The 27,679-nt window shown below is 48.5% G+C and overlaps 1 protein-coding gene across 2 annotated transcripts in view; it reads right to left on the bottom strand.

The window, feature by feature from the left end:
• The window catches only part of sned1 (sushi, nidogen and EGF-like domains 1), a 72,815-nt gene that overhangs the window by 44,228 nt on the left and 908 nt on the right, over positions 1-27,679 (bottom strand). For both annotated transcript variants that reach the window (XM_084307674.1, XM_084307673.1), the window contains exons 2-12: positions 17,797-18,084; positions 16,465-16,605; positions 13,854-14,016; positions 11,409-11,534; positions 10,458-10,571; positions 8,921-9,034; positions 8,150-8,263; positions 7,414-7,461; positions 6,613-6,720; positions 2,367-2,459; positions 624-758 (exon numbers count right to left, since the gene is read on the bottom strand). In XM_084307674.1, coding sequence (XP_084163800.1) covers positions 624-758; positions 2,367-2,459; positions 6,613-6,720; positions 7,414-7,461; positions 8,150-8,263; positions 8,921-9,034; positions 10,458-10,571; positions 11,409-11,534; positions 13,854-14,016; positions 16,465-16,605; positions 17,797-18,084 — 1,444 coding nt within the window. The remainder of the gene's footprint in view (positions 1-623; positions 759-2,366; positions 2,460-6,612; positions 6,721-7,413; positions 7,462-8,149; positions 8,264-8,920; positions 9,035-10,457; positions 10,572-11,408; positions 11,535-13,853; positions 14,017-16,464; positions 16,606-17,796; positions 18,085-27,679) is intronic.

Below are 27,679 nucleotides of genomic sequence, written 5' to 3'. Positions count from 1 at the left end.
AGTCGTGGTGCTGTTTAAATGTGTATATAAGGGATGAAGCGTGACTCCCTTATCCATTAAAGAAAATCTGATGTTATTCTGGTTAAAACAGTGACATTTCGCTCACTGGGACCTTCATTGCACATCTAGGGTTGGGTACCGAACTTGGTATTTTTAAGGGTATCGACCGAATTACATCGGTACTACCGATCAAACTTTGGTACCTTTACATGTTTAGTATAAGAGTATACTAGACAAGAGGGAGCCTTTTCCACAAATATATATATATTACTGTCCCGTCTTTGGAAAGACCAGACGAGGTCAGAGGAGTTTGATAATATTTACTGGGGATGGCCAGATTTTGCGTGTTTTTGTGTGGTGTGTTACAACAATAAATAACTAAATGTTCTAAATAAATAACAATGTTGAAATAGATATTTTTTTACAACTAAAATAATAAAATACAACGTATTACAGAGAGAGTTAAATACCGAAAAAAGGTACTGTTGGGTACCGATACCAAACTCCAGGAACCGGTATCGGTTCAAATGTGAATGGTACCCAACCCTACGGACATCCCTCATGTAAATGCACACAGAACCGAGAGTTTCAGAATACCCTATGGTTGGGTTGCTGTCTCTTACCATAGGGGTAGAAGTCTTTATGGTCCTGTTCTGCCCCACCTGTCTGGCAGGTACACAGGTAGGTTCCTCCGTACTCCAGACAAGGCCCCCCGTCTGGACATGGCCTGTTGTTACTGCACGGCGTCTGGGTGACCTCTGGGGAGGGAAAGGTTGATTGGCCTGAGGCAAGTTGTCGAATGAAAAGAAAAGGAGTAGACATTCACACAAATCTCAGGATTTAGCAGGTGCTGGAGGCAAAGAGAAAACACTGCATACTGCTTTCAACGCTCACATACTGCTTTCAACACTCACATACTGCTTTCAACGCTCACATACTGCTTTCAACACTCACATACTGCTTTCAACGCTCACATACTGCTTTCAACGCTCACATACTGCTTTCAATGCTCACATACTGCTTTCAATGCTCACATACTGCTTTCAAAGCTCACATACAGTACTGCTTTCAACACTCACATACTGCTTTCAACACTCAAATACTGCTTTCAACACTCACATACTGCTTTCAACACTCACATACTGCTTTCAACGCTCATATACTGCTTTCAAAGCTCACATACTGCTTTCAACATTCAAATACTGCTTTCAAAGCTCACATACAGTATTGCTTTCAACACTCACATATTGCTTTCAACACTCACATACTGCTTTCAACACTCACATACTGCTTTCAATGCTCATACATTTATTTAATACACAATATTTGGACAATAGGGTCTTATCAGGTTTAACCTAGTTTAACTTAGTGTCGAAATGTTTACTTTAGATTAGATTCAAATCTATTGTCATTATACAGCACAAGTACAGTACAACGGAAATAAGTTTGGCATCCAACCAGAGTGCAAATGTAGCAGTAAAGTGCAACAGCAATATATAATGTACAGGTGATTAAACTGGGTACAAAATATACAAATTAGTACGACTGAGTGTCGTGCTAATCAGATGTATGTACAGAGTTGTAGTATAATATGTACAGTAATACAGGTATAAAGACAGTATGGTAGTAGTCATACTGACCAGCAGCGTAACTAATAAGAGTAGGATATGTACAGATATAGATATAATAAAGGACTATGTGCAGGTACAGACAGGTGTGGATAGATATACTGTATATGCGGTGAGAATAAATGTAAAAATATGGTATATATACAGCATTATTGTACATGCTATCATACAGAGCTATGGGTTATATGCAGGTGTATAAGTAAGTATATAGAGGGGTTATATGCAGGTATATTCAGACAAATATGTATATATTATGCGGTAAACATAAATAATATAAATGTAAATATGCTGTATATTTAAAGGTAGAATCTGTAACATCGTCAAACGGCGACCTCTAGGCAAAATATACCAACTTGGTACTGCACTTTGTTTACAGTTTAGTTTTTGTCTGATGTGTGGGTGGGGTTCAGTGGGGATGGGGGAGGGGTTGCTACCGCTGGCCACACCTCGTGCTCTGCCAAGAGTGTAATAAGTTCACAGTATAATAAGTTAACTAAACTCCGACCCACAAGTCAGACCAAAACAAAGAAGTAAACAAAGTGAGACGCCAAGCGGGGCTCTTTTGCCTTAGAGATTACTGTTTGACAGCATTACAGATTATACCTTTAACAAAGGTATGGGAGCGATGGAAGCAGCGGGCGTTGTCAAAATGATCTCTGTTTTGAGGTGCTCTAACTAGCATTCTAAAACAAGAAGGTGACATTGATGCCATCAGACATGGTGTGACGTCACACCTACCAAACTGACAGTAGAGTCCTGTGTAGCCTGTGGGGCATTCACACGTCCCGTTCATGTCCACGCAGACACCTCCGTTCTGGCAAAGACACTCCTCTGTGGACAGACATACAGAGAGGATGAGAGGAGAGAGAGTGAGCGAGAGTGAGCGAGAGTGAGAGAGAGAGAGAGAGTCAGGGAATCAGAGAGAGAGAGTCAAAGAGAGAGGGAGTCAGAGAGAGTCAGAAAGAGATAGTCAGAGAGAGAGAGAGAGTCAGAGAGAGAGAGAGTCAGAGAGAGAGAGATGGAGACAGAGAGATGGGAGAGTCAGAGAGAGACAGTCAGAGAGAGAGAGAGTCAGAAAGAGATAGTCAGAGAGAGAGAGAGTCAGAGAGAGAGAGAGAGTCAGAGAGAGAGAGATGGAGACAGAGAGATGGGAGAGTCAGAGAGAGACAGTCAGAGAGAGAGTCAGAAAGAGAGACAGTCAGAGAGAGAGAGGGAGAGAAATCAAATCAAATCTATTTGTAAGGCCCGACAACACACGTTAATGTCCCCATGGGCCGGACACGTCTTCTTTAAACAAGTCAAGAAGAAACATCACAATAAATCAAGAACAAAACCCAATGAAATCCAAAATAAAATGTAAAATAAATAAATGAATGCAACACTCCCAGACATACCCCACGCGAAGGTAAGGAAAAACTCACTAAGAACCTAGCAATAGGAAAAAAGCACCACAGGCAATGTGGAGGGGAGAAACCTTAGAAGGGCCCTTCTTAGATGTCGGTGAGTGTAGTGTTGCTATAAAACAGGCGAAACAGTTGGTAAGCATGTACATATACGTGTAATGAAACACAAATAAGTACAAGCAATAGCAACTGGGGTACATGAGAACATTTAGAAAGATTTAAAATAGAGCTGATGACGGATCCAGGGAGAGACAGTCAGAGAGAGAGAGTCAGAGAGAGAGAGATAGAGAGAGTCAGAGAGAGAGAGAGAGAGACAGTCAGAGAGAGAGAGACAGTCAGAGAGAGAGTCAGATAGAGAAAGAAAGAGAGAAAAAGAGAGATAGTCAGAGAGAGAGTCAGAGAGAGAGTCAGATGGGGAGGGAGTAAGAGATAAAGAGAGAGATCAGAGAGAGAGAGAGAAAAGCTCAAACGCTTTCTTCTTCCAGCAGGTAAATAACATGTTTAATACGCTCTGGCCTCTTTGGTATTGGCCCATATCTCTCCGTGTGTAAACATGGCAGGAGGTATTAAATGACCAACACATGTTGCCTCAGCGTGTCTTTCATCCACTGTACTGTAAACTATCTATCGACTCGCAGTCCTTCCTCTTTCCCACACAGAGTTCACCAGTAAACGGCACGTCCCCCTTCAAACAGATTGGAAGAATGTTTTTATTTTCCTCTTCCTAATTGCAGTGGCGGATCAAAGGGAGGCAACTATATCACTGGCTAAATTGCTCCCCCCTTTGATGTACCCGGGAGTCCGGCGGTGTGTGGGTATTATTTTTCTGACGATATGGGATGTGTGTGTGTTTTTTTTTTGACAAAACCTACGGCCCCAGAGGGCAATTAATGGACTGTTAATTCGCTAGAGCCGCTTTCATCGCGCAGCCGCCACCACCTGCACGGCCCGGGCCTTTGATCTTGCGGGGCCTGATTAGGGCCGTTCCCGTGTCCCGCTACTTTCTCTCTTCCTCCCCGAGGATCGCGCTCCTTTTTCCACTGTGCCTTCCAAGTGAGCCAGGCAGGAAAGTATTTGGGAGATTTAAGAGAGCCTATATAAGCATTGATGGTTATTACAGCTCAAGGGTGAGAAGTAGCATGCATTTGCAATAGCTCAAATACTATTAAAGAGCTTTTTTGGAAGAAAAAAAGAAAGAAAAATAAAAGCTTTGTGGGGGTGAGACCCGATCTCTCGCGGAAGTCAACCTCCCTCCTCCTCCTCGGTTTTAAAAACATGTAGACTATTTCCTAAAACACACATAATACGATACAGTCATTATATTACAAAATGATATCAGGTGTATTTCCCGAAGGGGGCGAACGAAGCATTAGAGGGGGATAATAACGCTGGACATATTTTGTGAACAAATTGCCCTGTGGTTATGCAAGCGGCAGCTGTTCTTTAAAGCATTACCATAGTGTGGTGCCGTGGCGCGCATCCAGCGTAGCGAGTGGCAGTGTCAGAGCGTTGCATATTTCAACGGCTCTGTCTGAAGAAATGACCTGAATACCAAACACCAGCTTTGACTAATAAAGAGGCCCCCTTTTTAAGTCTAGACAAAAGCACTTCCCCCCATTCCCCCCTTGTTGGTAAACTAATAAAAATTTACCATAAAGCAATTATGCACAACATCAAGCAAACGTGTTTGTTCCTCAGGTTTCCCGTAGTGAACTAGGCGAGGCTCCATGTCAGTTCTGATAATTACAATCATCCATCATCTCGGCAGCCTCTTCCCAGGGCGGCCGGCCACATTCCTGTGGGATAGAACCCAACCTGCTGCCTCTTCCTCTCTCCCTCAGTCTGCTCCTCTTCCTCTCCTTACCTGCCGTGAACCGCTCCTCTTCATCTGCCTGAGTCTGCAACTTCCTCACCTCTCCTTACTGCTCCTCTCCCTCAGTCTGCTCCTCTTCCTCTCCCTCAGTCTGCTCCTCTTCCTCTCCCTCAGTCTGCTCCTCTCCCTCAGTCTGCTCCTCTCCCTCAGTCTGCTCCTCTTCCTCTGTCTGCTCCTCTCCCTCAGTCTGCTCCTCTCCCTCTGTCTGCTCCTCTTCCTCAGTCTGCTCCTCTTCCTCAGTCTGCTCCTCTCCCTCAGTCTGCTCCTCTCCCTCAGTCTGCTCCTCTCCCTCAGTCTGCTCCTCTCCCTCAGTCTGCTCCTCTTCCTCTGTCTGATCCTCTCCCTCAGTCTGCTCCTCTTCCTCAGTCTGCTCCTCTTCCTCTGTCTGCTCCTCTCCCTCAGTCTGCTCCTCTCCCTCAGTCTGCTCCTCTTCCTCAGTCTGCTCCTCTTCCTCTGTCTGCTCCTCTCCCTCAGTCTACTCCTCTTCCTCAGTCTGCTCCTCTCCCTCAGTCTGCTCCTCTCCCTCAGTCTGCTCCTCTCCCTCAGTCTGCTCCTCTTCCTCAGTCTGCTCCTCTTCCTCAGTCTGCTCCTCTCCCTCAGTCTGCTCCTCTTCCTCTCCTTACCAAACCGCATGCACTAATAGTTAAAAGAGCTCAGAATGGTGGGGTCCATTACCTTCACACTTGACACCATAGAAGCCTTGACTGCAGGTGCTCCTCTCCCTCAGTCTGCTCCTCTTCCTCTCCCTCAGTCTGCTCCTCTTCCTCTCCCTCAGTCTGCTCCTCTTCCTCTCCCTCAGTCTGCTCCTCTCCCTCAGTCTGCTCCTCTCCCTCAGTCTGCTCCTCTTCCTCAGTCTGCTCCTCTTCCTCTCCCTCAGTCTGCTCCTCTCCCTCAGTCTGCTCCTCTTCCTCAGTCTGCTCCTCTTCCTCTCTCTCAGTCTGCTCCTCTTCCTCAGTCTGCTCCTCTCCCTCAGTCTGCTCCTCTCCCTCAGTCTGCTCCTCTTCCTCAGTCTGCTCCTCTTCCTCTCCCTCAATCTGCTCCTCTTCCTCTTCCTCAGTCTGCTCCTCTTCCTCAGTCTACTCCTCTTCCTCTGTCTGCTCCTCTTCCTCAGTCTGCTCCTCTTCCTCAGTCTGCTCCTCTCCCTCAGTCTGCTCCTCTCCCTCAGTCTGCTCCTCTCCCTCAGTCTGCTCCTCTTCCTCAGTCTACTCCTCTTCCTCTGTCTGCTCCTCTTCCTCAGTCTGCTCCTCTTCCTCAGTCTGCTCCTCTCCCTCAGTCTGCTCCTCTCCCTCAGTCTGCTCCTCTCCCTCAGTCTGCTCCTCTTCCTCTGTCTGCTCCTCTTCCTCTGTCTGCTCCTCTTCCTCAGTCTGCTCCTCTCCCTCAGTCTGCTCCTCTCCCTCAGTCTGCTCCTCTCCCTCAGTCTGCTCCTCTCCCTCAGTCTGCTCCTCTTCCTCAGTCTGCTCCTCTCCCTCAGTCTGCTCCTCTCCCTCAGTCTGCTCCTCTCCCTCAGTCTGCTCCTCTCCCTCAGTCTGCTCCTCTCCCTCAGTCTGCTCCTCTCCCTCAGTCTGCTCCTCTTCCTCAGTCTGCTCCTCTTCCTCAGTCTGCTCCTCTCCCGCAGTCTGCTCCTCTCCCTCAGTCTGCTCCTCTTCCTCTCCTTACCAAACCGCATGCACTAATAGTTAAAAGAGCTCAGAATGGTGGGGTCCATTACCTTCACACTTGACACCATAGAAGCCTTGACTGCAGGTGCAGTTGTAGATTCCGGGGCGAATGTATTGGCAGACCTGGTGCTTCTCACAGTCCTCCCCTTCACAGGACGCTGCAGGAAAAGCACGACAGGTTGTAGTACATTTACATTTACATTTTGTCATTTAGCTGACGCTTTTATCCAAAGCGACTTACAAGTTTTGTACAAGTCAGGGTACAACAGCTGAGTAACAATGTTCATCAAAGTGTTGAGTGCTACAGTGTAGGTTAGTATATTAGGACATGACAGTAAGGTTAGTTAGGGTTAGATATATATATATATATCTTTTAGTACAGTCATGGATGTACATGGATGGTCTAATGGAGACAGGTTGTAGTACATGGAAGGTCTAATGGAGCTCAATCTTGGATAGGCTACTGATAAAAAAATAAATGTGCACTTGGTATTCACTATTTGTAGCCTGTCAACTTGGCTCACACTACAAAAAAGAATTGTTTTACAATACAATAAAACCAGATCATAGAACTCCTTTTTGTGAAAAGAATTCAGAGTGCTCCTTGGAACACATTTCTGTCTGGCAAAGCTGATTGATTGATTGATTGATTGAACATTTTATTAACAGATTGCAGAATGGGTACAATACAGTACAGCTCAATACACACAATTGTTAAGGGGGTGCAGACCAGAGAAAGACTTTCGTCTTGTTTACACCAGGGTCCCCCATTTTCAATTCATCATAGGTCATCATAGCTAACCGCAATATGACCTCCATTCGTACGATTTTAAGCAAATACTTGCTTTTACCTGTTTGATTTTCTGCTCGAGTTGAATTCACCTGAAGCACCGCCAGCTCTACGAGAGAGAGAAACAAAACATGTGTCTTCTGTGAGTGAGACTCATGCGCGGCGTCAGAAGAGAGCGGCCTGCACACACACACAGTCACACACAGTCACACACACACACACACACACACACACACACACACACACACACACACACACACACACACACACACACACACACACACACACACACACACACACACACACACACACACACACACACACACACACACACACACACACACACACACACACAGTAACACAAAGGGAAGCCATCCTCAGATCTGGTCACGCCGCTAAGCAACCGCACCGATGCCGAGGCTTTGAGAATACCTCCCTCCCTTTCAACAAATACACCGGGTCACTCTCCACAGTAATTGTGAGATTGTGGCTCCTAGCTCCTAGCTCCTAGCTCCTAGCTCCTAGCCACAATCAAACTTTTCCCTCAGGTTTCCTCACTCCCCCCCCCCCCCCCCCCTGCCTCCCCCCACCCTTTGCCTGTCCTACTTGGAAACATTTTATATTACAGGAAGCCAGAAAAAGAGAAGAGAAAGTAGGACAACTTTCAACATGTCAACATTTTCTATCAAGAACCCCCCCTCCTAACATGGTGGGAAATTAAAACACAGAAACTGAGAAATGGCCCAACTGGCAACAACGGTCTGTCAAGAAACATAAAAAGGAGTTGATGAGGTCACCTGACTCGCATCGAGCTCCGGCGAACGTAGCGGGACAGGTACAGGTGAAGTTGAGCACCTGATCCACACACTCCCCTCCGTTCAGACAGGGCTGTGAGGCACATTCATCTATGTCTGGATTAAACAAAAACACGCTAGTCATTCGGCGTCCGGCATCAGCGGATATCTGTGGAAAAATGTTTCCACATTTGAAGACATCTTCACATGGCGGTGCCGGCTGGCCGCGTGTTCATAATGGTGAAGAGACACTGAGCTGGATCAGACCGCTGAACTTCCCTTCTGCCGGCGTACGGTTTCACTGCCCAGGTGTCTGGTATTAAGAGTAATCCGGTCTCATGTAGAAACAAGGACTCATGCGCCACACAAAGGCCCAATCATTTAATTCCCCCGGGGCGAGATCGAGTTTCATCAACAAACCAAACCACAGAGGGGTTTGGATGCTACGGCAGGAAGAAAAAAAACGCAGTCTTTTCCGAAGATTGACCCGACTTTCTGTGAACTTTTATTCCAGCGAGATTCATCTAACTTTGTGACCCATTAAACAATTTTATATATATTTTTTTAAAGCTGGCCGCACATCAATTCACCCATAACCTGCACTTGGACCTCATTGTTCAGGTTGGCTGGGGAAGTCTCTACGGACAGAAACATCTGCCAAAAGACTGAGTTTTAATGCAGAAAGCAGCAGAAAGTAATTCCTCAAGAGAGCGAATGCCCCCCCCACCCCCCCCCCCCCCCCCCACCCCGGGGACCCTGGGAAACCCTGCTCACCTGTCTCACACAGGGCACCGGTGAATCCCTGCTCGCACACGCAGGTGAAATTGCCGACACCTTGCACACACGACGCATTGTTGAGGCAGGGTCTGTCTTTGCACTCGTCGAGGTCTGCAACAACACACAAACACACGCACGCACACATGCACACACACACACACACACACACACACACACACACACACACACACAGAGACAGACACACTCATGGAATATTTACTCAGCTGATTAATATATCCGCCACGCTGCTCCCCTCACTCTGCAAATATGTGCTGCTGGCTGTGAAAGGTATTAGAGAAGGGTTGATACATCTCCACAGGCTGGACTGTGGGAACAGCCACAGGCAGCAGGCAGAGCCGTCCCAGAAAGCCTGGACCAAGACATTCTAGAATGCTACGTGTGGAAATCGCTTAACACAATTACCACTGATTTTAAATGTATTCTCCGGGGCACGGTATTAGCACGAGTTCAAATGAGAATACAATTGGTATTGATTATCATTGTCATATATGGTTATTCATGTATACAAAATGAATATGCATGAGGAATGTCCTTACGCAGCTGAATGAGATATCATTTAAATGAAAAAAAGGGGAAATGGTAGTGACAGCCATTGGCTCCTAGTCTACCTACCAGCCAACCAATTATATACAATGAGCGGAGCTCACAATTACACACCCCTCAAGCGTATATAATGCCACATATAACCCACATTCTCTGGGTTCACTTAATTCGGCAAACACAGGTAGTTTCAGCCGGCTTCAGCTTTGAAGCTATGCGCTAACTTGTCTACTTTTTCTCCCATTTTTCTATTTTTCTCCCATCCCCAATTTCGTATTGTCCAATTCTACCCTCCCCTGTCTCGAACGCTGTTAGGCCATGCCTCCCACTGGCCGGCTGCAATGTGGACGAAGCCTTGCATCACGTGTCCCCTCCGGTACATGAGGAGGCAGCTGCCGCATCTTTTCACCTGCACAGCGCGATCTCTCAGCGGCGAGGGTCTGCGTGGGAGGGACACGCCGCCCCCGTTGCTTCCTGATTCTGCTGCGCAGGCGCCCCGACCCAACTGTAGGAGTCGCTGTTTACAACGACCAGGACCCACCCACCAGCTTTCCCACCCCTAACACTGCCAATAGTGTTAGTATGAACGACCAGCCAAGCTGGTAGCAATGCCGAGAGCTGGGCTCGAACCCAGCATCTCCTGCACTAGTGGCGAGCGCCTTGCCCACTGCGCCACTTAGCCGCCCGGTCCAATTCACTTTTAAATGCGTATTTTTTTGTGTGTGAAAATAATCTGATCCAATATTTATGGCTTAAAACCAATTTCCAAGGACTTTTTAAGCACCTTGTTAAAAAATTGGCTGTTTTCAAGGAATTCCAGGCCTTGACTTTTTTTTGACAAAAATCAAGCACTTTAAGCACTTCAAGGACCTTGTGCGAACCCTGGTGACACGTTCTGGGATTTAGCATAACGACTAAATTGGGGAGAAAATGGAAGAGATAAAGCACAAAAAAAAGTGGGAGTCCCTGGTACCTGTTTCACATAGAGTCCCCGCATATCCAGGTGGACACTGACAGACGAAGCTATTAATCAGGTCCTCACAGGTTGCTCCGTTTTGGCAAGGACGTGAGGCACACTCGTTCACGTCTGCAAAGACACAGAGACACGCTAAGGATGTAGTGCGGCCTGCTCTCAAGTAGAAACAGCAGGAAATTTAAAAAACACACACACCCACATGGCTGACTTAGAAGGTGATGAATTGTCCAAGGAGATTGCAAAAGATTGGCAAGGGCCTGATAATGTGTATTACAAGCAGATGTGACCAAAAGGTGTACAAGCAGATGTGACCAGATCGTCCGAAGTCATCAGTGACATTGAGTTTTTTTTTTTTTTTTACAAGCTGACATCTTTTTTTTCTGGCTGATCTGAGCTGAAGGACCGGGCGGGGGGGGGGGGGTTATTCGGGGTATATATAGGGTGTCGACTAAAAAGAGTGGTTGTCAATGGTAACTCTGCACCCCGACTCTGGAACACCCTCCCTCAGACCATCAGAGACTCTCCCTCACTCTCCACCTTCAAATCCCGACTCAAAACCTACCTGTTCTCCCTAGCATTTAACCTTCCCTACCCATAACCACCCTCCTCCAACCTACCACCCCCTTTCCCCCTGCCCTACGTTCTCTCCTGCCCCCCCCCCCCCCCCCCCCCCCCCCCTCGGTTTCCCTTACTTACTTCCCGACTGTCTCCCCTACTGGCTCCTGTATTTGTTATCCGTTTCGTGGTTTTATGTTCTTGTGTATTCATATTGTTCCCCGTTTCCCTGTGGTTCTATGTTTCTTTGTTTTTTGTCTATTGTCAGCGACTTTGTGTCATTGAAAAGCGCTATACAAAATAAATGAATTATTATTATTATTATTATTATTATTATTATTATTATTATTATTATTATTATTATTATTATTATTATTATTATTATTAACTCACCGATCTGGCACGTTCGACCGGTGAAGCCGGCCAGGCACGAGCAGGTGAAGGAGGGGTTGCCCGTAATGCAGTCGTCTATACACTGTCCTCCGTTCACACACGGTCGAAGGTTCGGGCACACGGACGCTGTGGAGGGAGGACAGAGGAGGAGGTGTGATCACAGAGAGAGAGAGAGAGAGAGAGAGAGAGAGAGAGAGAGAGAGAGAGAGAGAGAGAGAGAGAGAGAGAGAGAGAGAGAGAGAGAGAGAGAGAGAGAGAGAGAGAGAGAGAGAAGAAACTCCCTCAAGGATTTCAATAGCAACTCTCTTAACACATTCCCGGCCAACCACGTATATATACGTTTTTAGATCGTTTTCCCTTTTATTCGATTTTAATACCCTATTCAATGTCAGGGAGCTGTATTTTGCCTGTAAAAGGCATACCGGGACTCCGAAGGTGCAGTACCGGCCAGATCCTGCTAGTAGCGCTGTATCGAGAATGCAGTAACCCCTGTTCCAGACCAGGTGCCACACTGAAAACGCTCCGGGCGCTCTTTTTTACTAACCTGAACCTAGGGCTTCACCCGATCGCATTGAATAGTTTTCGGGACCCCCGATTCATTATGCTGTGGTGGGTTATGTCGTCAACCAAATAGACATTACGATCTACCAGATGGCGATCAAATAATTGGAATATTCTTTTTGAATCCCACCGGCCACAGGTAAGAACAATTTGACGTCAATTTCAGCTTGATCGTGCAAGGTTTTCATAGCCATCCCCCGATCAGCGTATGGTGTGGTAATAACGAATGCCATTATTGGCAATCAATTAATCAGAAACGACCCCCTTTCATGCATTCATTATTTATTTATTTTCACTTTTTCTCCTCCTATTTTTTTGTATTTTTCTCCCATCCCAATTTAGTCATTATGCCAATTCCCCCCTCCCCTTCCTGGTTGTTGCGCGCATTTGCCCCCTACTTGCCGGTCTAGGGAGCCCTGAAGTCTATCAGATGCTTCCTCCGATACATAGGAGACAGCCAGCAGCCTCTTTTCACCTGACAGCGCGGAGGATCACACTACCTTCACCAGTTCCTTCCCTTGCTGTGCAGGCGCCCTGACCGACCTGTAGGAGTCGCTGTTTACAACGACCAGGATGCGTGAATATTTTAGGCAACCAACTTGCGTCTAGCCACGGCCCCGCGGCGACGCGGCAGCATTATGCAGCCGTAATTCCCCCTCTTTTAACATCGACGGTTAGCTCAACTGGTTCGCCGCCTTGCTGTGGATCCTGCGGTGCGTTGGTGACAAGTTCGAATCCCTTCAATTTTTCTTTTTTTAATGTGCATTCTTTCGCCGGTTAAGTTTAGGCATTGTTTCGGAGTTGGTTAAGGTTAGGGTTAAGGTTAGGCATTGTTTCGGAGTTGGTTAAGGTTAGAAGGGTTAAGGTTAGAAGGGTTAAGTTTAGGCGCTGTTTCGGAGTTGGTTAAGGTTAGAGTTTGTCGCAGAGAATGGCAATAGAATGCAGCCTATTTCCGCACTGCAGCTCTCTCGCGCTGCTGCGGTCACATGGGCGTAGTGGCCAATCAGAGAAACGCTGAACACAAGTTGGTTGTCTAAAATATTCACGCGACCAGGATACCACCCACCGGCTTCCCACCCGCTGACACTGCCAATTGTGTCAGTATGACGACTGGCCAAGCCGGAGGCACCGCTGACAGCCGGATTCGATACCAGTGTCTCTGCGGTGGTAGACAGACGCTTAGTCCGCTGCGCTACCCGGCCGTCCCCATTCATGCATTCATGATGAATCATAATACCTATCATATGCATTTGATTTTTTAATTGTAGCGTGTATAGGGACGAAACGCCAATGGATTTGGTAACCATCTGTAGTGTGGTAGTGAAAGGGTTAACCTTCTGCAGTGTGGTTGTGAAAGGGTTAACCCTTTGTCGTGTGGTAGTGAAAGGGTTAAAGGTGATCGCAAGATAAGATAAGATATTCCTGTATTGATCCCCTTGGGGGTTAATTCAGGCATCATAGCATCATCGCAGCATGGGGGAGGGGAGGTACAGGTATGGGCAGGGTAATAGTAGAAGACAGATAAATACAGACAATACAATTATAGTACAGTAGAAAAGTAAAAATAGGCAGTGTAAACAATATAATATACTCTGAATGTACGCATAATGAGCAAGTAGGCAGTGTGATCAAAGGTGCAGATGAGTGTCTGTATGGCCTGAATGAGAACCATGTGGACTCAGCAACGAATGAGCATGTCATTTTGATGGCGGAGTCTACATGGTCTCCACCGCTACGCCACCAGAGTGAGGACCGCGAGGAGTGAACCGCTCAGTGATGTGCTTATGTTCCGCGAAATCGCATGCGGTTGGATCCACGCAGACCCCGTTCCGAAATGAAACTGTGATCCTCCAGAGAGAGTGCACCTTTGAATTCAGGTCTTACCGGAGTCATTGCAGCCGCCCACCTCCACGTGGGCGTTGTCAATACGGAAGACCCACCTCCCAGGGTAGCCCACGTTGGTGGTCCCCTCCACGTCCGCCACGTCGTCGGTGCGAGAGCCGGGGATGTTGAAGTAGCGCTTCCCGTCACCAGCGTTGAAACCTGCCTGGGAGGAGAGCAGAGAGGGGGACAGACATCACAACAGATCACTGAGTTACAGAGGAGAGCAGAGAGGGGGACAGACATCACAACAGATCACTGAGTTACAGAGGAGAGCAGAGAGGAGGACAGACATCACAGCAGATCACTGAGTTACAGAGGAGAGCAGAGAGGGGGACAGACATCACAACAGATCACTGAGTTACAGAGGAGAGCAGAGAGGGGGACAGACATCACAACAGATCACTGAGTTACAGAGGAGAGCAGAGAGGGGGACAGACATCACAACAGATCACTGAGTTACAGAGGAGAGCAGAGAGGGGGACAGACATCACAACAGATCACTGAGTTACAGAGGAGAGCAGAGAGGGGGACAGACATCACAACAGATCACTGAGTTACAGAGGAGAGCAGAGAGGGGGACAGACATCACAACAGATCACTGAGTTACAGAGGAGAGCAGAGAGGGGGACAGACATCACAACAGATCACTGAGTTACAGAGGAGAGCAGAGAGGGGGACAGACATCACAACAGATCACTGAGTTACAGAGGAGAGCAGAGAGGAGGACAGACATCACAACAGATCACTGAGTTACAGAGGAGAGCAGAGAGGAGGACAGACATCACAACAGATCACTGAGTTACAGAGGAGAGCAGAGAGGGGGACAGACATCACAACAGATCACTGAGTTACAGAGGAGAGCAGAGAGGAGGACAGACATCACAACAGATCACTGAGTTACAGAGGAGAGCAGAGAGGAGGACAGACATCACAACAGATCACTGAGTTACAGAGGAGAGCAGAGAGGGGGACAGACATCACAGCAGATCACTGAGTTACAGAGGAGAGCAGAGAGGGGGACAGACATCACAACAGATCACTGAGTTACAGAGGAGAGCAGAGAGGGGGACAGACATCACAACAGATCACTGAGTTACAGAGGAGAGCAGAGAGGGGGACAGACATCACAACAGATCACTGAGTTACAGAGGAGAGCAGAGAGGGGGACAGACATCACAGCAGATCACTGAGTTACAGAGGAGAGCAGAGAGGGGGACAGACATCACAGCAGATCACTGAGTTACAGAGGAGAGCAGAGAGGGGGACAGACATCACAACAGATCACTGAGTTACAGAGGAGAGCAGAGAGGGGGACAGACATCACAGCAGATCACTGAGTTACAGAGGAGAGCAGAGAGGGGGACAGACATCACAACAGATCACTGAGTTACAGAGGAGAGCAGAGAGGGGGACAGACATCACAACAGATCACTGAGTTACAGAGGAGAGCAGAGAGGGGGACAGACATCACAACAGATCACTGAGTTACAGAGGAGAGCAGAGAGGGGGACAGACATCACAACAGATCACTGAGTTACAGAGGAGAGCAGAGAGGGGGACAGACATCACAACAGATCACTGAGTTACAGAGGAGAGCAGAGAGGAGGACAGACATCACAACAGATCACTGAGTTACAGAGGAGAGCAGAGAGGAGGACAGACATCACAACAGATCACTGAGTTACAGAGGAGAGCAGAGAGGGGGACAGACATCACAACAGATCACTGAGTTACAGAGGAGAGCAGAGAGGGGGACAGACATCACAACAGATCACTGAGTTACAGAGGAGAGCAGAGAGGGGGACAGACATCACAACAGATCACTGAGTTACAGAGGAGAGCAGAGAGGGGGACAGACATCACAACAGATCACTGAGTTACAGAGGAGAGCAGAGAGGGGGACAGACATCACAACAGATCACTGAGTTACAGAGGAGAGCAGAGAGGGGGACAGACATCACAACAGATCACTGAGTTACAGAGGAGAGCAGAGAGGGGGACAGACATCATAGCAGATCACTGAGTTACAGAGGAGAGCAGAGAGGAGGACAGACATCACAACAGATCACTGAGTTACAGAGGAGAGCAGAGAGGGGGACAGACATCACAACAGATCACTGAGTTACAGAGGAGAGCAGAGAGGGGGACAGACATCACAACAGATCACTGAGTTACAGAGGAGAGCAGAGAGGAGGACAGACATCATAACTAGAGTTACAGATTCGGAGGAGAGCAGAGAGGAGAACAGTGTTAATGTATGTACTGTATATTGCCACGCTGCTTTGGATTAAGATTAATGTATTGCCTACTACGCAAGGCCATTTAAATAGTTGCATATCCCTCGTAAATACACATACACATAGTCCCCTTTGCATAATGTCGTTCATCAGGGAGGTCAGAGGTCAGAGTGCAGGGTCGCTCGCAGCAGGTAGCTGTACAGTGCGTACCCTGAAGCAGTTTTGGGGTTCAGTGCCTTGCTCACCCTCCTGTGGGTGCTGGGGATCAAAACCGGCAGCTTTACCGTTACTGGTTAGTCTCTCTACTGTACCTCTAGTCTAGGTCATCCTGTGGTTGGTGAGAATAATCAACACAGATATCAGTGTGATGTTACCTGCGCTGAGATCCCACCCAGTCCAGCTAGATCCCCCCCGCTGCTGGCGTGCATGCCGGTGGTCCAGGTGATGTTGTGGTACTGGAAGATGGTGAAGGAGAGCTCTCCGTCTGTGATCAGCACCACTTGGAAAGTATTTACCTGCATACAAGAGAACAGGCTTCAGTCAAAACCACGTATCCCTTCTGTGGCATGCTGGTGATAATGCATAGTATTGATACAATATTGATATTGATAGTACAGATTACACTTTCTTAGCCCTAATCTGTAGACATAGTTTCAGGGTTCCCACAGACTTTGCAAAATGAAATTCAAGGTCTTTTAAGTACTTTTCCAAGCACTATTTAAAATGTTCAAGGATGTCACTCGAAGGATACAATTCACTTTTAAATGCTGTTTTTTTAAAGCATCTTCTTGGTCTGCTTGCCAGCTCGAGCATCACACGCGAATAAATGAGGAAAAGCAGTTGGAGCGAGCGAGACAGCGACTCGTCAGATTTTATTCAAACAGAACAAAATAAAAAAAAATTTTTTATCATGGATGAACAAAACATTCAATGTGAATGGTTGGTTTGAATTTCAAGGACTTTTGAAGCACCTTGGTAAAATAAAATTGGCTGTTTTCAAGGAATTCCAGGCCTTGACTTATTATTTAAGCACTTCAAGGACCTTGTGCGAACCCTGTAGTTTGTTTCTGTGTGGGCCAATGGCTGTTACTGCAGAATTCTAGGAATTCCTCAACAGGATATCCTGTCACAGCGATTACTGCTATATTTATGTTTTGCAGTCGACACCCTGGCTTATACCTCTACTTGTGCGCACAGATGCTAACAAGATTATGTTGCTATATTGCCCTATACTCACCCCACATTACCCATCAGTGAAAAGAGCCTGGCCTTTCACATTTTAAACTCTAGGAACTTGCGGATTATCTGCCTCAACCATACAGTAAATCCCACTTCACAGTACTTAGTAGTTAACATTATTACACAGTTGTTACAATAGTAATTACTTTGCCAACGTCTTGAACAGAGGACTAAAAGTATGGCTGAAATCAAAGCAGCAGTGCTCACATATGTAGACACGGACTGGTTTTGTTGTTTTGATGGACTCTTGTTCTGGTAACTATTTGTTCTGATTTGTGATTTTAATTCTGTATTATACTGTTCATTTTATTCTATATTTTAGAAAAGCCTCAATGGACTGGTGTTGAAAACTAGCACTTGTGCTATAAACACGCAAAACAACACATCTGGTCTGTCCACTGTGACTGTGGTGTCCATTTTAAATAAACGTTTTCATTCATTCATCCCGTTGAAGTGTGAATTCATACCGGTGTGAGGGCGTTGCCTCCGAAGAAGGTGACCTGATGCCACGTCGAGACGAGGATCCATGTTGTGGCAAACTCTGGGAACTCTGGGAAGTACGTCCTGACGTCCGCCGTGGCCCTCTTCAGGATGGAGGGGTTCTTGCTCTCCCTGTAGTACACCTTCCCCGCCCGGCGGTTGTCCACGTCTGCCCAGAACGGCGCCACGACCCTCCGGTCCCCGGCGATAGGGAAAGCTACCGGTGTGAACTGTGACACCTCCCTCAGGAAAGACACCAGGCCATTGTTGTTTACCTGTGGGGAGGAGATCGCCCCGGGGGTAAAGGAAGGTGTTGATGTGGAATGATCTGACCAGATATTATTCATGGGGGCGGACAACAAAGTATTTGATTAAGGACAGGGAGTGAAGGCTTATGTGTATGAGAGAAAGAGAGCGAGAGAGAGAGAGAGAGAGAGAGAGAGAGAGAGAGAGAGAGAGAGAGAGAGAGAGAGAGAGAGAGAGAGAGAGAGAGAGAGAGAGATTGATTGATTGAAAATGTTATTAACAGATTGCAGAATGGGTACAGTACAGTACAGCTCAATACACACAATTGTTAACACTTTGAGTGCCACTCACGAGATTTCTCTGGTTTTTAATAGTGACGTAGAATGCCACTCACGAGATTTCTCGGATTATTATTATTATTATTTTTTTGCGATCTGAAAAATTATTGCATCACCCGAGCCTACCCGAGTATAGCCGAGGGGCGCCGGCGATCACTGTGGAAAAAAGCGCCCCCTGTCGTCTCCCAGATGACATAAGTGATTTTGGAATGGACTCAATGAAAATGAATGGGGAAAAAAATCCGGTACTCCACATTTTCCAGTTCACTGATCCAGCCGGGGTTACTAGAGTTCATTCTGGAGCCTCAGAGCCCCGCGGATGATGGAGTTCTACTGTATCGCGTTGGATCCATACACGTATCGATTTTTTCGAATGGTGATCAGGAATTGGAATATACCAGTTGGATACCATCTGATGTCAGGTAAGGACTCTATGTTATCAGTGGTAGGATAATCAGAGTAAGTTTGATGAAGTTATAAGCTGTTTTGTGAAATGTCTTCTTTCGGTTTCACTGTAAAAGTCCGTGAGGAAATCAACGGAGCGATTATCAGTGCGCGGCCGTAATGTGCTTGCGTGCATGTATAATATTGATCATCTAGCGTTTATTTGAAAACGATTCATAAAAAGTCAGACGAATATCAACGTTGTGGAATATTCCACTAAAAGACGATTTTCATAGAATGCTCCAGAATGAGCTGTTTTTTATATCAAAACGGGGGCTTTTCTAACTGCTCTGAAACGGAAACGACGCGATAAAAAAACAATCTGCCTTCACAGCACTGACTGGAAAATAGTCTTTGATAATGCGATGGGCAGATTAGACACATAGCCATAATTTAAAACATAGATTAGGCGATATTTATCGTTAACATTGGCGCCGATGGTGGCATTCAAGCGGTAAAACGGAAAACCAGGCGTGGCGCTCAAAGTGTTAAGGGGATGCAGACCAGAGACTTGCAGACTTGTTTACATCAGGGTCCCCCATTTTCAATTCATAGTGACATATATGACATACAAGACATACAGATAGACAGTACTGCTACATCTATACATTTATGACATACCATAATAATAATAATAATAATAATAATAATAATAATAATAATAATAATAATAATAATAATAATAATAATAATAATAAATTGGATTTTAAGAGAGAAGCGCCTTTCTCAGACTCAAGGACACTGTACAAGGAAAGGGTAGAAAAATAAAAATGTTGAAAAAATAAAAGATTCAAAAAAATTATTATGAGTATGTGTATAGTAACAACAGGAAAAAACAAATAAGATAAAAAAAAAGGAAGCAAGGTGCTGTCCAATTTGATGAAGTGGTTGAAATGAACAAACACAAAACAGAAAACAAAACAAACAAACAACAAAACAAAACAAAACAAAAAGAAAGGAGTCAGGGGTGGGCTACTTGGGAGCGGGGCCGTGTTGCGTGAAGGCAAGTGTGAACAGGTGGGTTTTTAGGTTGGTTTTGAAGAGGTTGATGGTGTCAGAGCCTCGGATGAGGGGGGAGAGGGAGTTCCACAGCCTGGGGGCAGCTACAGCGAAAGTTCGGTCTCCCAGTGTGGATCGCCTGTTGCGGGGGATGGTGAGGAGGTCGGAGTTGGAGGAGCGGAGGCCTCGTGCTGGAGTGTAGGGGTGGAGTAGGTTGGTCAGATAGGAAGGGGCCAACCCGTGCAGGGATTTGTAGGTGAGGAGGAGGATCTTGTAGGGGATTCGGTAGTTGATGGGGAGCCAGTGACGTTTTTGCAGGGTAGGGGTGATGTGCTGCCAGGGTTTGGTGCGCGTGAGGACCCTCGCAGCAGGGTTTTGGACGTACTGTAAGCGATCCAGAACCTTCTTGGAAGCACCAAGAAGGATTCCGTTACAGTAGTCGAGGCGGGAAGTGATGAAGGCGTGAATGAGTGTTTTCGCTGAGGTGTCGGAGAGTGAGGGGCGGAGGCGGGAAATGGTTCTGAGGTGGAAGAAGGCGGATCTGGTGACAGACTTGACGTGAGGGTGAAATGAGAGAGTTTTCAGCCTGGCCGCGCAGATTCTCACTGGGAGAGTGTAACGTGTGGGAGGCCGCACTACCTCTCACCAGATCCTACCTTCGCTGAGCAGATGCCCCGACCGAACTGTAGGGGTTGCTGTCCACAACGCCCAGGACCCACCCACGGCTCCCCTCCCCTAACTCAGCCAAACGAGTTAGTATAGCGATCAGCCCGAGCCAAGGCAATGCTGACTCTCCGGGAGTCGAGACCGCAGCCTCTTGCATTGGTGACGAGCACAATCTCCGCTACGCCACCTGACTGCCCCAGAAATGAGAGGGTTGAGTCCAGTATTACGCCCAGGTTCCTTACCTCCGTGGAGGGGCAGATGGAGTAGCCATCCACGGAGAGAACAAGGTGGTCGATCTTTTGGAGGAGGGCTAGGGAGGCTACAACTATTAATTCGGTCTTCTTGCTGTTGAGTTGAAGGAAGTTGGTGGTCATCCATGTTTTTATGTCCTGGAGGCAGGCAGTGAGGGAGGGGGGAGGGAGGGGAGCAGAGGGTTTGGTGTGGAGGTAAAGCTGCATGTCGTCTGCATAGGAGTGGAAGTGGAGGCCATGTTTCCTTATGATATCACCGAGTGGGAGGAGGTAGATCATAAAAAGGAGCGGACCTAGCACCGAACCCTGGGGAACACCCTGTTTAACAGGTGCTGGAGCTGACCTCGTTCGAACAGGTCATGGTGGGCCATGTGGCTCTGTAGCTGGGCGGCTACTGCTCACTCGAGGACCTTGCTGAGGAAGGGGAGGTTGGAAATGGGGCGGAAGTTGTTATCGGGGTCCAGACCGGGTTTTTTGAGAATTGGGGTGACTGCTGCCACCTTCAAGTCAGCAGGGACGGAGTCAGTGGACAGGGATGAGTTAATGATGTCTACCATGAGAGGACTGTACATTGGATTATCGACGAAACCTTACTTGGTCCCAAGAAGAGGGTCTCGTGTATTATTGGGTTTACTGTAATAGGACATTTATTGTACATTGGAGGGGGTTGCGTTAGGACATTTACAGGGGCCAGTTTCAAATTTCAGTCTCTCGTAGGTGCTCTTTGAGAGTGGTTTTGAAAGTGGGTAGTGATTCACATTCCTTTACAGCTGTGGGTAGGGCGTTCCACATTGATGTGGCATAATTGCGAAACGTGTTTAGTCCCTTGTTTGAGCCGAATCTGGGTTTAACATGATTTGTGAAGCTCCCCTTGAGAGAGAGAGAGAGAGAGAGAGAGAGAGAGAGAGAGAGAGAGAGAGAGAGAGAGAGAGAGAGAGAGAGAGAGAGAAGTGAGTTGGTAAATTTCCCTGTATGCTTGTACTACTTACAGTATATTAATAATATATTAATGTTCGACGTCAGGAACCTATTTCCGTTAGAGACTATTAGATGATGAAATGATATGGTTGGAGCAGACCTGGGTTAAATCCTTCTCAGAACTTTAATTATTAATATGAAAAAAAAACTTCTAGTCAGGTTAAGGTCAAATTGCATTTGGAAATAATTTGTAGTGTTTGTTTTAACTTGCTTGGAGTATCAGCAGGGTGGGGCTTTACCACATAGATGAGAGTACCAGAGAGCTTACGCCGCTCAAAGGTCAATCGACTGTACTTTTCCGTGATTGACAGCTTCCCTCGACGCTTCCCGAGTTATGCTGACGTGACAAAAAACCCATCCATCTGGCGCTCTGCAAACACTCAAGGATTGTTTGTAAATTCCATTTGACCCTGAGGCCGGGGTGGAGTCGAAGTTCACTCCAACTGTAGAGGGTCGAGTGAGAGGGTGGGGGCCGAGGGTGAAGAATCAGAAGTACTCTGACCTCACGGTGCGAGAGAAGCAGTGCGGGGCAGGGGGACGCTCCCCTAAGGGATGTTTGCACTTCCCATGTAGCGAACAGACGCCGCCTTGATTCTGACCAATGACAGCAGCTGAGAAAACCCGCTCTCGGACTACACACGCACACACACACGCACACACGCACACACACCTGCGTCATCATCACATCCGACTGTCTTTAAAAAACCCTCAGGCATCTGCCAACGCTAAAGCAAACGAAAGACGGAACCCTGCTTCTGCCTCACTCGCAAAACCTCTGTGGTGAGAAGTGCGTAGTCAGCACCGCAGCGACTGTACATGTCGAAGAGCGTGAAGCAGGTCACAGGATCCAGTCCTGTTACACACACACACACACGCACACACACGCACACACACACACGCACACACACACACACACACACACACGCACACACACACGCAAATGCACGCACACACACGCACACACACGACAACAAGCAACCGCTGATGCGGATGAGCGTCAATAGGCTTATAGGTGGCTCTCACGTCCTCGTGGGTACATTTTGCTTTGGAGGGGTTGTACATGTGGACGTTATAAATACAACTTGTTGCCCCTTCCGACTTGTGTTTTTTTGGTTAGATATAGCAACAATATGAAGGACCTATATTTTTGAGACGCTTGTTTTTATCTTCAAAATCATGCAACACAAAGTGACAAAACTATTTGACGCATTACGTATGTGAAATATGTCACCTAGTGTGTGTCATATTCTAGCGTGTGTCATATTCTAGCGTGTGACCTATACTAGAGTGTGACATATTCTATTGTGCGACATATTCTAGCGTGTAACCTATACTAGCGTGACGTCACGTGTGACATATCCTAGCGTGTGACATATTCCAGCGTGTGACATATTCTAGAGTGTTGCAATGCATTATCGACACCGTGAGTGGGTTTTTCTGGAGCGCTTTCTCAGAAGGAAATCTTAATGATTCTAAAACTCCACAGCCTTCAATGGGGCCAGGGGGGCCACCGTGACAACGCTGCGTTCTCAGTCGTATACAGTATATATATCCTGAAAGGGTTAAAGACTGAGCAGAGAGAGTTTGATTGATTGATTGAAAACTTTATTAACAGATTGCAGAATGGGTACAATACAGTACAGCTCAATACACACAATTGTTAAGGGGATGCAGACCAGAGAAAGACTTTCGTCTTGTTTACATCAGGGTCCCCCATTTTCAATTCATCAGGACATATATGACATACAGATAGACAGTACTGCTACATCTATACATTTATGACATACCAGATTTGGAAATACAGTACTGTTTGTGATACAAAAAGAGTCCAGAAAAGGGAATATATACATTTGACGTAGAGAGAGCAAGAGAGAGAGAGAGAGAGAGAGTGAGAGAGAGAGAGCGAGAGAGAGAGCAAGAGAGAGAGAGAGAGAGAGAGAGAGAGAGAGAGAGAGAGAGAGAGAGAGAGAGAGAGAGAGAGAGAGAGAGAGAGAGAGAGAGAGTCCATGTGAAAGGCCCTCATTCATACACAAAGTTCTACTTATCATCTGCAGGTGCAGATTCTGCCCGATGCGCCACCTATCCTGTTTCCCGCTAACGTCGGTGTGAACTTTGCCCCCTCTCCGCGCTCAAGGGCCCAGGCGGTATGTGACGGCGACAAAGCAATGTCAGACGGTTTGAGGCTCCGCTTTCCCCTTGTGCGGATGGAAAACCATAATTTGGAGGACTTCGCTGTAAAAACAGCAGAGGAAGTTTTTTTTGGCCCCGGCGCGGGGGCTCAGTTAATTGCCCGACCGCAGCCTTCCCCCTCTGGATCAGCGTGATGTGGTGAGAACGTGGCCGGTGTGGGGGGAAGGACGGTCTGCGGCGGCAGGGCCCGGTGGGGGGAAGGACGGTCTGCGGGGGCAGGGCCCGGTGGGGGGAAGGACGGTCTGCGGGGGCAGGGCCCGGTGGGGGGAAGGACGGTCTGCGGGGGCAGGGCCCGGTGGGGGGAAGGACGGTCTGCGGGGGCAGGGCCCGGTTGGGGGAAGGATGGTCTGCGGGGGCAGGGCCCGGTTGGGGGAAGGACGGTCTGCGGGGGCAGGGCCCGGTTGGGGGAAGGACGGTCTGCGGGGCAGGGCCCGGTTGGGGGAAGGACGGTCTGCGGGGGCAGGGCCCGGTTGGGGGAAGGATGGTCTGCGGGGGCAGGGCCCGGTTGGGGGAAGGACGGTCTGCGGGGGCAGGGCCCGGTTGGGGGAAGGACGGTCTGCGGGGGCAGGGCCCGGTGAGGGGAAGGACGGTCTGCAGGGGCAGGGCCCGGTTGGGGGAAGGATGGTCTGCGGGGGCAGGGCCGGTGAGGGGAAGGACGGTCTGCGGGGGCAGGGCCCGGTGAGGGGGGGATGGTCTGCGGGGGCAGGGCCCGGTGGGGGGGGGGGGGTGGTCTGCAGGGGCAGGGCCCGGTGGGGGGAAGGATGGTCTGCGGGGGAGGGCCCGGTGGTGGGGGGGGGGGACGATCTGCAGGGGCAGGGCCTGGTGGGGGGGGGGGGGGGGGGGTCTGCAGGGGCCCGGTGGGGGGGTGTCTGCAGGGACAGGGGTCGATGGGGGGGGAGAGTCGGTCTGCAGGGGCAGGGCCCAGTAGGGGTCAGCCAGAACGGCCATCTGATACCAGGAAGGGCACAAGAGGGGTCACAGGGCGGATGGCAGCGTGGACGGACGGACACAAGAGTACAAACTTCAGACAACCCACTAATGAGTGGCCTGTGGTGGAGGCGGTCTGGAAGTCGCCCCGTCCTGCAGCAGAAATTAGTGTAGGAAATCATGCCGAACACCAAATAGAGTTTATACTCCAATACCGGAATACGTGTGTAGCCACCTAATCCCATCTCTGGTAGCATCTGGAACAGTTTTAAACAAGGCCCCCCCCCCCCCCCGTTCCTTGTTGAAGATTCATATTAAATGTAAGCCTATTTTGACATGGTCATGGCCGAAAGTGACTTAAAATAATCCTTGTAAGACTGAACTTGGCACCTCGTCCTTTCAGTTATACGATCACAGACTTTCTGTTCTCAGAGGATTTACTGAGGCTGTATTACCCTAATCAGCAATCAGACATTCTAACCGGGCTATAACCAGCACAGACGTTCAGTGAGTGGGGGGGCTTATGTTTTACAGTTATCGGAGAGTGAGTGGGTTCAGCTCTGCCTCGTGTTATGCTGTAATATGACCAAAGTCAGAATCGCAAGGGAGAGGTAACATCAATCAGCCTTGTAAGAAGCTCGCCCCTGCTCTCTCTCTCTCTCTCTCTCTCTCTCTCTCTCTCTCTCTCTCTCTCTCTCTCTCTCTCTCTCTCTCTCTCTCTCTCTCTCTCTCTCTCCTCTCTCTCTCTCTCTCTCTCTCTCTCTCGCTCTCATTCAGAGTGCCACTTCACTCTACAACACCCTTGTTATTTTTTTGGGGAAATTCTCTTACCGATATATCCCGGGTTTTTCTTGGGTGGTTTTTCTTTAGAGCCAAGTAATTTATGGACTAAAATAAACTTTCATCTGGGAAAAGTCGAGCCAAAGCAAACCCCTAAATGAAAAAGGTGCCCAAGGATCAGCTCAGGAAAACATTATCCTTCCCTTGTCAAAAAAGGAGGTTTCACAGTCACCCCTGTCTTGATTATTCGATTAAACCCAGGGAAGGCGTCTACGGTGCCATGCACTTGACCTCTAACCCCCCCCGCCCCACCCCCGGGGTTACCTGTGTCTGAAAGACAGTTTAGTCGAGCCATTATATTCCATATTTGGTATGACAGGACAAATCCTCTATGCTACGGCAATGTTCATAACACACATCGCAGGTAATATAGAATGTCAATATAAAGTATTTCACTGGTTGTGATGGTCTTCTTTGGTGAAACGCAAAAGGAGTTTGTTGGTGGAACTTGCTGCACGAGCTTCAGAACGACTTCCGTGATGAAGTGAACGGTAACTATTTTCATTCAATCAAATACTAATTCACACGGCCACTAGGTCAGAGGTGGAGGCACAGACATACACACGCTCACACTCGTGTGCGCACACACACACACACACACACAGACACACACATACACTCACTCACACGCACGCACACACACACACAGTCACACACAGACACTCACTCACACACACGCACGCACACACACACACACACACACACACACACACACACACACACACACACACACACACACACACACACACACACACACACACACACACACACACACACACACACATACACTCACTCACACACACACACACACATACACTCACGCACGCACACACACACACACACACACACACACACACACACACACACACACACACACACACGCACACACACAGACACACACATACACTCACACGCACACACACACACAGACACACACATACACACACACGCACACACACACACACACACACACCACACACACACACACACACACACACACACACACACACGCACACACACACACAGACACACACATACACTCACACGCACACACACATAGACAGACAGACGCAGAGATAGACAGACACACAGCAATCAGCACGCACATACTGTACTAAAGCCAGCAGGAGGAGCGTAGAGGAGCGTAGAGGAGCGTAGCAGCCAGGAGGAGGAGCGTAGAGGCGCGTAGCAGCCAGGAGGAGGGCGTAGAGGAGCGTAGAGGAGCGTAGCAGCCAGGAGGAGGAGCGTAGAGGAGCGTAGCAGCCAGGAGGAGGAGCGTAGAGGAGCGTAGCAGCCAGGAGGAGGAGCGTAGAGAGAAGCTAGCAGCCAGGAGGAGGAGCGTAGCAGCCAGGAGGAGGAGCGTAGAGGAGCGTAGCAGCCAGGAGGAGGAGCGTAGAGGAGCGTAGAGGAGCGTAGAGGAGCGTAGCAGCCAGGAGGAGTACTGAGAGGAGCGTAGCAGCCAGGAGGAGGAGCGTAGAGGAGCGTAGCAGCCAGGAGGAGGGAGCGTAGAGGAGCGTAGCAGCCAGGAGGAGGAGCGTAGAGGAGCGTAGCAGCCAGGAGGAGGAGCGTAGAGGAGCGTAGCAGCCAGGAGGAGGAGCGTAGAGGAGCGTAGAGCAGCAGAGAGGAGCGTAGAGGAGCGTAGCAGCCAGGAGGAGGAGCGTAGAGGAGCGTAGCAGCCAGGAGGAGGAGCGTAGAGGAGCGTAGCAGCCAGGAGGAGGAGCGTAGAGGAGCGTAGCAGCCAGGAGGAGGAGCGTAGAGGAGCGTAGCAGCCAGGAGGAGGAGCGTAGAGGAGCGTAGCAGCCAGGAGAGAGCGTAGAGGAGCGTAGCAGCCAGGAGGAGGAGCGTAGAGGAGCGTAGCAGCCAGGAGGAGGAGCGTAGAGGGCGTAGCAGCCAGGGGAGGAGCGTAGAGGAGCGTAGCAGCCAGGAGGAGGAGCGTAGAGGAGCGTAGCAGCCAGGAGGAGGAGCGTAGAGGAGCGTAGCAGACCAGGAGG

This window comes from Notolepis coatsorum, assembly GCF_963971535.1.
Source record: "Notolepis coatsorum genome assembly, chromosome: 2".
Taxonomy (NCBI): domain Eukaryota; kingdom Metazoa; phylum Chordata; class Actinopteri; order Aulopiformes; family Paralepididae; genus Notolepis; species Notolepis coatsorum.
Note: the sequence above shows the minus strand (reverse complement) of the source record. Positions and strands in the feature narration are given on the sequence as shown.